The sequence below is a fragment of the Aspergillus ibericus genome, assembly GCF_003184845.1.
Source record: "Aspergillus ibericus CBS 121593 unplaced genomic scaffold BO80scaffold_4, whole genome shotgun sequence".
NCBI classification, from domain to species: Eukaryota; Fungi; Ascomycota; class Eurotiomycetes; order Eurotiales; family Aspergillaceae; genus Aspergillus; species Aspergillus ibericus.
In genome coordinates, this window is record NW_020292102.1 from 739,998 (window position 1) to 752,536 (window position 12,539).

The 12,539-nt window shown below is 54.7% G+C and overlaps 2 protein-coding genes across 2 annotated transcripts; one reads left to right on the forward strand and one right to left on the reverse strand.

Annotated features, from left to right (window-relative positions):
* Positions 1–262: 262 nt before the first annotated feature.
* On the reverse strand, positions 263–9,452 carry BO80DRAFT_451994 (WD40 repeat-like protein; the record flags this gene model as incomplete). The annotated part of the gene is made up of 10 exons (XM_025721923.1): positions 263–927; positions 1,005–1,113; positions 1,188–1,462; positions 1,589–1,802; positions 2,474–2,504; positions 2,549–2,714; positions 2,776–4,246; positions 4,300–5,610; positions 6,244–7,950; positions 9,450–9,452. The coding sequence occupies 10 exons, from the start codon at positions 9,450–9,452 to the stop codon at positions 263–265; spliced, it is 5,952 nt and encodes a 1,983-aa protein (XP_025579384.1).
* An 18-nt stretch (positions 9,453–9,470) lies between these two features.
* Positions 9,471–12,401, forward strand: BO80DRAFT_174930 (putative mitochondrial respiratory complex I chaperone (Cia84)). The gene is made up of 2 exons (XM_025713962.1): positions 9,471–11,958; positions 12,017–12,401. Exons 1-2 carry the CDS (start codon positions 9,746–9,748, stop codon positions 12,183–12,185), a joined length of 2,382 nt encoding a protein of 793 aa, XP_025579385.1. The 5' UTR covers positions 9,471–9,745; the 3' UTR covers positions 12,186–12,401.
* Positions 12,402–12,539: the final 138 nt, after the last annotated feature.

Sequence of the window (12,539 nt, forward strand, 5' to 3'; positions counted from 1 at the left end):
TCATGAAACATTCAACAGATAATCAACTCTTCGAACTCCGCGCCAGATGCAAAATGACGATGTCACGCCAATGATGGCTTTCCCGATGACTCCCAAGACGCCGGCTCACCTTCTCTGCCACACCGACATGTTGCAACCTCTGGCCCTAAGCGGGTCCAAAAGCATGTCCTCGAAAACAGGGGAGGGGAACATAAACAACAGGAGAAGGACAGATGCTTGCAAAGATAAGAGCCACCCAGGGCCGTAGAAGAGCGGGAGGTGCTCATGAGGCCATTGACAGGCACTCATCCAACAGGGCACCCAGTTGCTCTCGATCGGCAACTGTGCCCCCTTCCCAGTCCAAGTCCGCATCGTCCACTTCCATTTCGTCCACGAAACTGTCGGGCTTTGTTCCCGCGTGGCTGATCTCCACCACCTCCTCCACGCGGTCTTGCTTGTCCGTTTCCAATTCGTCCTCGAGATAGCCGCCCATGATTTGATCCACAAGTAAGGGCATATGACTGAGGACTCCGCCACCGAGCTCCAAAGATAGTCGAAGGTCCCGAACACCCAAGGGTTTCCGGGTGCTCGCCTCCTTAGCCTCGATAGGGAGCAGACCGGTCGCGCTATCTTTAACGATCTCTCCTCGCGTAAAGGCCAGTTCTTCACTCTCGAGCTGTTGTCGATACTTCCGCATCATCATGCCATTGATAGTTCCCGAGGGCCCATTCGACCTGGTCCGAGAGAAGACCACGGACAGAACTTCTTTCACAAAGGTCTCGGTGGCGATCGCCATGAACTCGGCACAGGGAAGGCTAGCACCGCTGACAATAGACTCCTCGTAACATATGGGGACCATGCGTGCGTGAATGGATTCGGCATCGGGAAACTCGCCGGTCTCCGACGCCAGGGGTTGCGCATAACGTTTCCGGATCTCCAATTCCCAGTCTACCGCAAGCCCAGGTGGTCAGCATCATTCGGCGGAGAAGAAACACAAAAAGGAAGAATGCCAGGCATGAACCTACTTGTCTTATTCAACCCGCCCGCACTGGCTGGTACCTGACTGGGCAACTTGATCTGCTTCGCCAAATTGTATTCCTCCAGTTCATTCGGCGCAAGTTCGTTGGGGTCACGCTGGTCAGAAGTCTGCTGTTAGTCTTGTCTGCATAACCATGGGATGTACCGCACCCCGGTAGCAGGTAGCATACCTCTGGAATGGCCTTGATCCTTCGACGATCCCTGGGAGGGAGTTGCATGACCTCTGTCTTCAGCCGCTGTTCTGCTGCATCGCCCGAGGTTGGTTTTGACACCACCGACGGTTTATCGTTCGCCGATACCCAACTTGCGACTCCATGATCCGGAAGGTCCCTGGTGAGGTTCCCGATGATCGCGCATATGAAATTGTTATGCAGATGCTCGGTTTTCTGATCGGCGCATATTATATGATCGACCCGCGACGTAAGTTCGCTCTGGTTCAGTTGTCCTATCGTAGGGGAAGGGCATCAGCGTACGATTCGGGTCGAGTGGAAGCTGGGGCACGTAAGACGGAACGAGGTAGCAATCCGGACAGGAAGACGAGTCTCCAGGTGACCCGGGAAAGCATACGTACCTAACAGGAAGAGGGTGGTGGCTTCCTTGTACTCGGCCCAGTTGTCGCCGATGGCGGCCTTCAGCTCCGTGTAGATGGGCTCGAGATCCAGGCGCGGTACGGAAATGAGGGCTTTGGTGGATTTCTGGGTTGGCGGAGCACTAGAAGCTGTGCCTTTGGACGAGGTTATAGCGGTCGACGCCGAGTCTGTCCGACTCAGAGCCGCCGGATCGATCTGCATGGTTGCGAGGCTCGCGGAAGCGCGACGGGCTGCGCGAAGCCGGGGGTGGGGAGAACTAGGCCTTCATGAAGCGCGGAGTCATGCCAATTCAAGGAGTCAGACGGTCGGAGCAGGCGTAACAGACGATGGAAGCAGCCGAGAGGGAGAGCAATGCGCGATGGGGTGGAACGCGGCGAGTTGATGGGCGGCGGCGGAGCAGGAGAGTCGGAGAGCAGGAGGTGGAAGTGGTGGAAGTGAATGAATCCGTCCATCATCCACGTCGACTCGACCGACGGTCGCCTGCCTGCCTCGCGTTCCTTCTCCCCCGCCAACCATCTACTAGATAAGTACGAAACTAAACCCACTTGCTCTCTCCGGGTTCCGCCCGCTGGGTCTCCCCGACTTGTTGCACCGCGTTCGGTCGCTTTCTTTCTTTCGCTTCTACAGGCTCCATGTCACGTTCCAGCTACGGTCGGGCTCAGCCGGGCCCCGGCAAGAGCTCTATCGAATACCACCAGAATTCACGACCTACTTTACAGCTAGATACTCCGTACAGGCAAGCGCATCCAACGATCCACCCCCACCCGCTACGCATATAGCTTCACGGCATCCTCATCCAGCACGCCGAAGAGTCGACCGATCTCGCTAATGATCGCTTCAATCTCGACCGACAATTGCCCCGTCACCAGAACTGGATCACGTCCGCGGTTAGCCATGCTTTCATTCATTGCCTTTTTTCACCAAATCAGTGGGGTCTTCACGTACTATATGCATACAGCAGGGCATAATCCTCGTCCGTCGAGGACCGAGATACCTCGGGATCCTTGCGATAGTGGAAGAGTCGAGCGAGAAGTCGGTCCCGGGCATGCTCCACGCTGGGGAGAACGTCACTCAACGGATACTCCAGCTTCATCGAGGAGGCCATGACTGTCCCCCGGGTCAGCTACGCAAGGCCAATAGGATTATACGGGTCGAAAGAGAAACTCACCAGATAAGAGGTGGCTGATGCGGGAAGATAGCTGCTGCCTTTCCTTCACCGTGTATCGAAGGATAGCCAGTTCTCCTTCGGACGCGGTCATATTCTTAACCAGCTCCAAATTGATGGCAACGAAAGCATCCACCATGCTCCTAGTGCGACGGAGGATGTTACCGTAGCTGGCATCGGGAAACGCACTCTTCAACTCGAACTCAGACCGCGCAGATGCTTGAAGAGACTCCAGTTGCGACAGAAATCGCTCAACCTCCAACTTCTCCCGGGGACTCATGAAGCCTGCAGACTCTTGAGGGAAGGACATCGTGGACAGGGGGCCACGCTTCCAGATCAAACTCATCCGGAGCCATAACAGGCTCAAGCCGTCTTTCAGTCGTTCCCTGGCGCTGATCGGCCAAATGATTCGCGTGATGATGATGCCCCAAACACAGCCGGACAAGACGGCAGCCACTCGATGAAGGGCAATCTCGGTAATTATTGGACTATCGCCCCCCTCATCTTGATCGTCCCTGCCTTCCTTCTGGGTAAGTGAGTAGGCGTACAGCACCGACAGGTTGTATGTGAGCATGATGAACCGGCCCATTGGACCTTGCCCTCGGGCAATAATGAGGTAGAAGTTCCAAGTTGCCATGAGTAAGCCTAGAAATGCGAGGGCGAACACGTTTCCTGCGCTCACGTACCACGCGAGGATGGCACAGAGGGCTCCTAAACAGGTACCGAGAAATCGAGCATATCCGGTAGTGTTCGAGGCCCCAATGGTCATGGAACAGACCAACATGTAGGATAAAAGCCCCCACTCACCTCGCCAATGAGAATAGAAAGGTCGGGTTGCCTGGAGAAATGAGGGCAGAGCATATATCGCAGCGCCGGCCCCGACTTTGATAGCGAACTTGGTGTCATCGCGGCGGAAAAATCCGAGTGATCTCCAAAGACGATAGCCCAGCCGCTGTTCTGCAGGGGTATCTTCTTTAGTCTTGGTCAAAGAAGGGCTGAGATGTGACTCCGGCGGGCTGGGTATATCCCGCTGGTATACCGTGCCAGTGGGCTCAACCAACGGCTGCTCTGTGTCGGGGGCAATACTCTTCCCTGTTTCAACGGTTCCCCAGCGCCATATCTTAAGCCAGCCCCAGGATCTCCCCGCCGGTCTTTCCTCGCTTTCAAGCTGTAGTTCATCCAAGATGGTCAGAAGCTCTTTCAGCTGCTCCCCAAACTCGAGCAAGGAGAAACTGAAGTGTCCACAGCTAGCAGACACCTCCTCAAGATCGGCTTCAACTTCCAACGTTTGCACCCCCATAACCTCACGCTGTCGATAGATAGTCTTGAGCGCTTCTTCACGCGAATCCCGGTAAAGCTCAAGCGCCCGATCAAGACTCGTGCGGTACCTGCTGTTGACGGAAACTCTGAGATCAGGCGCCGGTTTGAAAGGGATGTCCCTGAATATTTCTTTAAGTGTGAACGCCAGCGAGCGCTGCTGACCATTAGCACCAATCCCCAGCCGGGCTTCCTGCTTGAACCACTCACCATAGACGGTCCTAGATGGCTGATAAAGAGCGCAAAGATATCTGCCGGGTGAAGAGGATGGTCCGACACCATTCCGGGGCCATTTCCCGGGCCAACATTGTTAGCTTCCAGCCTCTCCTCTTCGTCTGGTTGCTCGTCTATCCGCTCCAAGAACGGCGAGTCTTCATGTAGTGACCAAGGGCTGGGCAACGGTACCGCGGCAGGTTCCGAGCCATGGCTCTGTAATTGGGCAAGCTTCGTCTGCTTAAGCAGCTGGAATTGTAAATGAGCAGCACTGCGTAACCCTCCCATATTATGAGTAATGTCTTGCACCCAACGAGCCAGCTTCTTCTCCAGCCGGTACTCCTTTTCCGTGCCTGCCACAAAATGCTCCAGTTTGGCTTCTTTCACCAGCTTGTCCAACTGCCCATACGCTTTCTTATGGCGCGCAGCCGTGTCGATGAACTCTGCAGTTTGCAGTTCCTCTTCGGAGCCACTCAGGAAGCTTTCGGTGATCAGAGCCAACATGGTCGCCAAACTTTCGGTGACGGTGGTCAGATTCGACCGAAGCTGCTTGCGCGCAGAGATAGGGAAAATCAGGAAAGACACGGCCATGGTGATGGTTACACCCATAACAACCATTTTCAAGACCTGGGAGATTTTCGCAAACGATAGATCCCCACTTTGCACTGCGCCCTCCTTTGTCAAGACTGTGATCGTTGCCAGTGAAGCCAGGGAGCATGCGACGTTGACAAGCGGGTCGCCGAGTCTCTGCTTCGTCCATCCAATGAAGCCTAGCCCACCACCACAGAACACAATGAGCACAAGGGCATGCCCCACGGGGAGCAGATGCAAGGTATCTTGGAAGAACCTCGAGACACACATGCTGGTGACGGAGACGAACGCGGCATAGAGGAAGGCGAGAAGTGCACAAATCAACGCTTTGTACATGCCGCCCTGCGATCTTGCCGGATGGAAGTAAACCGTGACGGTGGCCACCATATGCTTGCCATCTTGATGGCCCAAAAACGACGCAATGGCAGGAACGAAGGTTGCGAGGGAGCCGAGGAGGTAGGCTAGACTGCATTTCAAAACGCCTATTCCTAGCTCTGACGCGATGAACTGATGCATCCAAGGCCATGTATTTTTGGCTCTATACCAAAGCCATGACGGAAGGCTCGTGGGGGTGCTCTCGACTTCCCCGGTGAGCAGGGCTCGTCGCTCGTCGTCATCATTGTTATTCCCACGCGGGTCGGGATATGGGGTTCGTAGGTTCACGAGGCCTTTGAGCCGCTGACCCGTTCTCGGTAGGACGAAAGTTGCGTACCGTAACTGCGACGAAGAGAAAGAGAATCAGCAACTCGGTATATCTAGGTAGCAGGCGCTGCTCTCTCCGGGCTGTTCCGGGCTGGGGAGGTTTTCATTGGTAGGTTGGCGGGGGAAAGAAGGGGGGAGGGAGGCAAGGGACCTAGAAAAGCAACACTAGGCCAGGGTCCTATCTAGTATCCATCTATCTAGATCATAGATAGTCCCGAGGCAGAAGAGACTCGAGAGCGCGATGGGGCTTACCTTCTTCGGGCGCAAAAAGCGCGGGGAATGGCTGCTGGATGAGTCCCCCGACAGAGACATGTTTTCACCTCATTTTCCCTCCCTGTCTCCTCGCGGTGGGTAAGGAAGTTCGTCCGTAAAAAAAAAAAGGCCGCGAACCTGTTTCCACGAGTGCGAGAATCCCTCGGAGCTTGGATGGTCTGGTGACCAATGCGAGTGGATTCTCTTAACACCACGCACGGGACGCGCCCGCGTCATCCATCACCACACCAGGGCAAACGCCACTCTGTAGATAGATATCATATCTAGGTACGGACGGATATCTACTCCGTGGTATCTACAACTGAATTCCACTAAGTCCCAAGTACATGATGGACATGCCATCGTCCTCTACTGGAGTCCTTCCACCTTCCACACTTTGACCGCCGCATCAGCACCAGCTGAGGCAATCTTAGATCCGCCAGCTATCCAGGCAACGCTGTTCACGCCTTCTTTATGAGCATTCGACACCTGCAGCCAGTCCCCTGGGTTGGTCAAGCTCCACACGAAGATATTGGTATCCAACGACCCGCTGCTCAAGTGGGCATTGTCTTCGTTCCAGGCAAGCGAAGTAATTCGAGAGGTGTGAGCCGTCCATCGGTCGGTCACTAGGCTACCATCGGCGACCTTGTAGACCAGCACACGACCCCGAGAGTCGCCCACCGCCAGGTACGAACCATCGGAGGAGAAGGCCAAGGCAGACACCGCATTCCGCGTAGCCTTAATGTCCGCCTTGGGAGAGAGGCTCGACCCTGCAATGTCCAAGATTTGAACGGACGAATCCTCCCCTCCAAGAGCCGCGAGGTTGGCATGGGCTGCAACCGCAGTGACCGGGAACTTGGGCTTGAAGTCGCCAGTCTTTTGTCCGTCTTTGTAGATCTCGACGCTCTCCGACGTTCCCACCAACACCAGGCCATTCGCGGCTGCGACGCCCTTCGGCTGTCCGGGCAGCTTAGAGGAGACTCCAGTGTACGTCTTCGCGCCAATGTCCACGGAACGAATAGTGTCATCCCAGGCGACACTGTAAATTCTGCCGTTCCCTTCCTGGGAGGGCGCGAGCCCGGCAATATAGGTGGCGTGGCAGTCGCCTTCCACTTCCTCCGCAGCCCCCGTTGGAACATCCCAGCTGCAGACCCGGCCATCAAAGCTTCCGGTCCACAGAGTCTCAGTGTCGCTGCCAGAGCGAGACTGGGTCAAAGAAGTGATATTCTTTTGGTGTCCCTGGATAACCTGTCTGGGTTTGGGAGTGCCTTCGACTAGATAATTCAGGTCGCCGCTCAACGAAAGACTGATCAGCAGGCCGTCGCTTCTACCCTGAGGCCAGACCACTCCAACTTGCTGGTCTCTAACATTCGCAGCCCCTTCCTCTCCCAGGTCCCAACTCTGGGTGACCTTGCCCGCTTCCGCGTCCCAGATCTTCACGGTTCTGTCTGCACTTGCCGTCGCGAATTTGCGCGAGTCCCTGGACCAAGAAAGGCCGAAGATACTGCCGTTGTGCTCTCCTTCGCCGATCTGGCCTCTGGTTTCTCCTGTCTTGCCATCGTACAGCCAGATCTTGCGATCCGCGCCAACACTGACCAATGTGGACCCATCCGGGCTGAAGCCGACGCCGTAGATATAGTTGGTATGCTTATCACGAATTCCGGTGTTGAACTTGAACGGCGCGCCGTGGTAGAAGACTAGGTTCTTGTCGTCACCGGCGGCCGCTGCCCGCAGAGGCCGCTGCTGCCTGATGGAAACGGAATTGATTTGTTGCGTGTGGCCATAGATCTCTCCGACCGTGTTACCGCTGTCCCAGGTTATGCAGTGACCATAGCGTTGTTTTCCGTCGCCAACGGCGATGATGCGCTGAGAATCACCGTCCCAAGCAAGATCATTGATCCGGCCATTCACGATGCTGTATTCGCCCTTGGTGAGACCCTCACCAACACAGTCCCAGACTCTGACTATACCGCTGGCATCGCCACTGGCAACATAGAAACCCGAGGGCGAGAAGCGGGCAACTGTGGTCTGCGTCTTGTGCTCGGTGTACTGCCTAGCGATGGCGGGGTTGTCGATCGAGCGGAGGAAGATCGATTTGTTTGCCTATACATTGCATAGAAGACCAGGAAGCAAAAATTAGCAACTCTCTCTTCATAGAAAAATCGAAAGAGCATTAATGCCATACCGCATACGCGAGTCGTTCACCTTTGGCGTCTGAGGAAAGCTGGGTGGGCTGACCCCTGGTGGTGGAGGGGCTGGCGGCCCAGATGGATTCTATCGGTGGCCAGTTAGCACTGATCGCCTGGGAACAGCAGGAGAGGTAGCGGGGCAATACCATTTACAATCGACATGGCTGGCTCTATATGCAAGGCTTATTCGCGAAACAGAAACAGAAACAAGAAGACTTCATCCGAAGCCAAGGGGAAGGAAACAGGGGAAGGTCGATAGCAGCCAGCCGATGTTTGGGCTGTTGACGTATGGGTGGGGGGGCCACGGATGCTGCCGTGGTCGACCCCGACAAGCGCTTATCCGGGTCGCATTACGGAGTAGATGCAAAGCCCATCCGATGTCGTGCAATCGTCGCACTGTGTACATACAATGTATAGAGGATTGAAATGATAAAAGGTATTGGCGGCGGTGGTGGTGGTGGTAATAATCGTAGTTGTACATAGCCCATCCCGTCAAAAGGTCGTCTGGCTAACAATAAAGACAAGGAAAAACACACCAAGAGAATTCGAAGGCTGGGGAAAAAATCATATCAAAGCAAACCGAGTCCAGACCGTGATCGACACCAATTGTTATACAGGGAACTCTATTCAAAAACTACCTCCTCCTTCCATCCTTGCCTTTGCCTCGGCCGCCAGAATTTCCGGGTGTCGGTGAACACTGGGCATGAGACCAAGGCCAATGGCCCTCCGAATTGCCTTGGAAATCTTGCGCTGGTTGACCGGTCGCAGACCAGTCAGGTTTCTAGTCTTTATCCGTCCCATTGAAGTGACGTATTCCGACATGATGGAGAAGTTCTGTGAGATATCAATCGCAAATCATCAGCAACTCTCGAGGCACATCATCATTTGCTGGAGCCATCATGCGTCAACAGACCTTATACATGTGCAGAGGGTTCACGTTCAGAGCATCGAACGCATCGCTAGATGGGCTGTTGCGCTTCCTCCATTTCCTCATCTCCGACGGGCTGAGATCATGAGGGGAGTAGACGTCACCCGCTCTCCATTCACGCGTCTGGAACCTCTCCAAGGCTCTGCTTTCGTTCTGAACCCTCTGGTCCTCGAGGAACTTCTGACGGTTTGGGCGACGACGGGTGACCGTTCTGGGCACTGTATCAAATAAACAGTCAGCGAACGGTCGAACGACGGAAAGGGAGAGGGGAAAGTCCCCAGCCCGCACCGACCCTAGACGAGTATCTAGGAGGTCAGGCGAAAAGAGTCAACCCATCACCTACCCTGAGACCGGAGGGGACGAGAAGCGGCGGCATTCGGGGCAGCCGTTGAATTCCAGCGACAAGCAGCAGTAGCAACGGCAGACACCGACCCGAAAGTCGAGCCAACGGTGCGCAAAGGCGACCACGAGAAGAGGTGGAGTGCCATCGTGAGTCAACAACGATCTGGCCAAGTGGGAGGGGAAGGGGAGGAAAGATCAGGTCAGGAATGAAGCTGGGCCGGCGATGCGGTCGATTTCTTTTTCGGCACGCGCCAAGAGCCGCCTGGACTTCCGCCCGCAACTCCGTCTTGCTCCATCATCATCCTCTCCCCTCGGTGACGTGCCGTCAATTAGGCTTCGGCTGGCAGCCAATTGTCTATCGTCTATTGTCTAATCCCGTTCTACATCGTTGCTGTGGGGGATTGAACACGCCTCTTTCTCCTCCCCGCGACCCAACAACATGCAATCCCACCTTACCAGGAGGGTCTTTCGGGCCATCCTGAATAACGAGCCCCTTCCCTCGTCGCGCTGTCACTATCGCTTCCTGCATACCGCTCGTAGCCATCGATCCCGGAAGCTAGGCCCTCTGGGTCCGTACCATGTCCAGCGACGCGGGCTTTTCGCCTTTAACGCGGTCCCCAATGCCGGTCCTCAAACTGCAATCCTGCCGTCCGAAACTGGCCTGAAGCCAATGAGGGACTTGTTGAGGTCCCTGAGTGACCAAAGCAGAGGCCCCGCCAATGGAATTTTGGCAAAGGCTTTCCAGGACTTTATCGTTGCGCGCGCGGAAGCCCCCGGGGTCATTACGAGCTTCCATGCGAAGCTGCTGGTTACCACCTGGAAATACCTACGAGCTCGCGAGGAAGAGTTGGAGCCCGAGGAGTGGCAGAAGGTCTTCTCAACTGAAAATCTCGAAAACGTTCTCTACGTCCTGGCCGAAGCGAAATGCCTGCCCGAGTCGCACGAAGTCGTGCGGAAAATGGCCCGTCTGGCTTTCTTGGAGCTGTGTGACGATCATGGATTTGGGCACAACCACATCAGTCGGCCTGCGCTCCTTTCATATATTTACGTCCAGGCAATGCTTGGTAATCCGCAGGAAGCCCGGCATGTGGTCGAGAATTTCTGGGATAGACTGAGCAAGACCAGCCCTTCCCCTTGGCTTACAGTCATGAGAGGGTTTGCTATCATCAATGACAGGTCTGAACTGAGACGCACCACGGAAAGGCTTCACGAACATGGCGTCGAGTTTGACGAACACGCCCATGAAGAATTGCTCAATCTCCTTGTCGAGCAAGACCTATATGCAGCCGTGGAAACGGTTTATGAGTGTCTTGCACCTTATGGGCAGGAACCCTCTATCAAGGCAAAAGCAACTGTGATCCGATACGCGATCCTGAAAGGTGAGACTGTTTGGGCAGCGTCTATCTATAAGTCACTTCCGCAGTCCCAGGTTACCGAGACCATAGGTGTGACGCTGCTCTGGGAAGCAGTTCAAACTAACAGTGCTGCTGCCGTCTTGGAGAAGGCCAAAATATTGACGGCTGGAAATCAAGATGCAAGAGACTCATTGAGCATTGCATGTGTGAACGATATGATCGAGTACGCGAATTCCGTCAAGAATCCCGAATTGGCCGCCGATCTTGCTTCTCTGGCTTCCCAGTGGGGCCTGCAGCCGGATATGCAGACGCACCTATTGCGACTGGAATCCTATATTCAGGCAGGTGATGTGAAGGCGGCATTAGGTTTCATTCACGACATGCAAGACCCAGAAACGATCATGATGGAGAACATGCCGTTGATGAACAAGCTGATTACGGTGCTCTGCTTGTCAAGCCAGGAGGATGCCGTGATGGAACAAGTGACCTCGCTTCTTGATCCTTTATTCGAAAACAATGTTCGGTTAGAAGCCGATACCTTAGCAGCGTTGACGCACATGCTATTGTACCGTCATGACTGGGAGGGCGTCTCCGAGCTACTTCGTCCCCGCCTAGGCACCTATGACTCGGAAGAACGGATAAAGATCCGCAATGCTCTTACTGATTTCATTACCGACCTGAGCCAGGAGAGCGATGATGTCTGGGAAATGTACAACCTGCTCCAACTGGCCTTCCCCGAAGCCGGAGTGAGTCTGCGAACCGAGATCATGACGTCGTTCTTCAAGCGGAACCGAAGTGACTTGGCCTTCTTGGTCTTCGGACACATGCGACAGGCGGAGGATTTTGCGCGGCGGCCGAAGCCCAACACGTACGCCCGGTGTTTCCAGGGCCTCGCCCGGACCCAGGACGCCAAAAACGTGGAGCTAGTCCACAACATGCTCAAGCTCGACGTGGAGGTCGACCTCAACACGCGCTTGCTGAACGGGCTCATGCTCGCGTACGCAGCCTGTGATATGCCGGAGAAAGCATTGGACGTCTTCCGCGACATTCTCCAGTCGGACGAAGGCCCGTCGCAGAAAACCATTGCCATCTTCTTCAAGGCGTGCGAGAAACACCACAACGGGGTCCAGGAGGCGATCAAAATGATGAGCAAGGTCAAGCGTCTCGAGATCAGCGTCGATCGTCAATTATACATGGCCTACGTCGAGGCTCTAGCCGGGCAGTGCGAGTTTGACCTCGCCACTGAAGCGCTGGACAAGATGCCTAGCGAAACCGGCTTCCAAGTAACCCGCAACTCGTACGTCCCCTCGTCCTATTACCCACCCCGGTCGTACATCACTAACACAGACTCCCAGTATCGGATTACTCTACAACGCCATCCCCTACCAATACTGGAAAGACGAAGTCGAAAAATGGGCTAAGGCCAAATACCCGGAGCAGTGGGCACAGCTGGAACAGATCGAACGCACCGAGTACGAAGAGGGGCCGAAGTTCAACATCAAAGACAACGAAATCATTGTCTAGTCGACCATGTACTTGTAAATACCTGATTGTACCAACTAGTATAAACAAACCTCCACAACGTCCTTTCTTCAGCGAACATAGCCTGCAAGCAGATTACATACACAATCGTAAGCCTCGTTTCGCAATGAACGTCCATCTCTCCCCTCAAATGCATCCATTCTTTGTAAACTATGGATGAGAGTGGCTGCCATCCCAGGTCAAAGGCTACCGAGCTACGAAGGCATTACAATGATGCAGCCAGACAAATTCTAGGTGGAATTGAACGCAAAGCAGACATGAACTGGTCAAATCCCTCAGGCCAGAAGGAAAAGGAAAAAAAAGCTGTATTAGGTCTGTAGTACTCATGTCTTTTTT

Bases quoted from the DNA above. Each gene is read 5' to 3' on its own strand.
- BO80DRAFT_174930 (XM_025713962.1), top strand. From the start codon at position 9,746: ATGCAATCCCACCTTACCAGGAGGGTCTTTCGGGCCATCCTGAATAAC. The intron at 11,959-12,016 runs GTACGTCCCCTC...ACAGACTCCCAG, and splicing joins TTCCAAGTAACCCGCAACTC to TATCGGATTACTCTACAACG.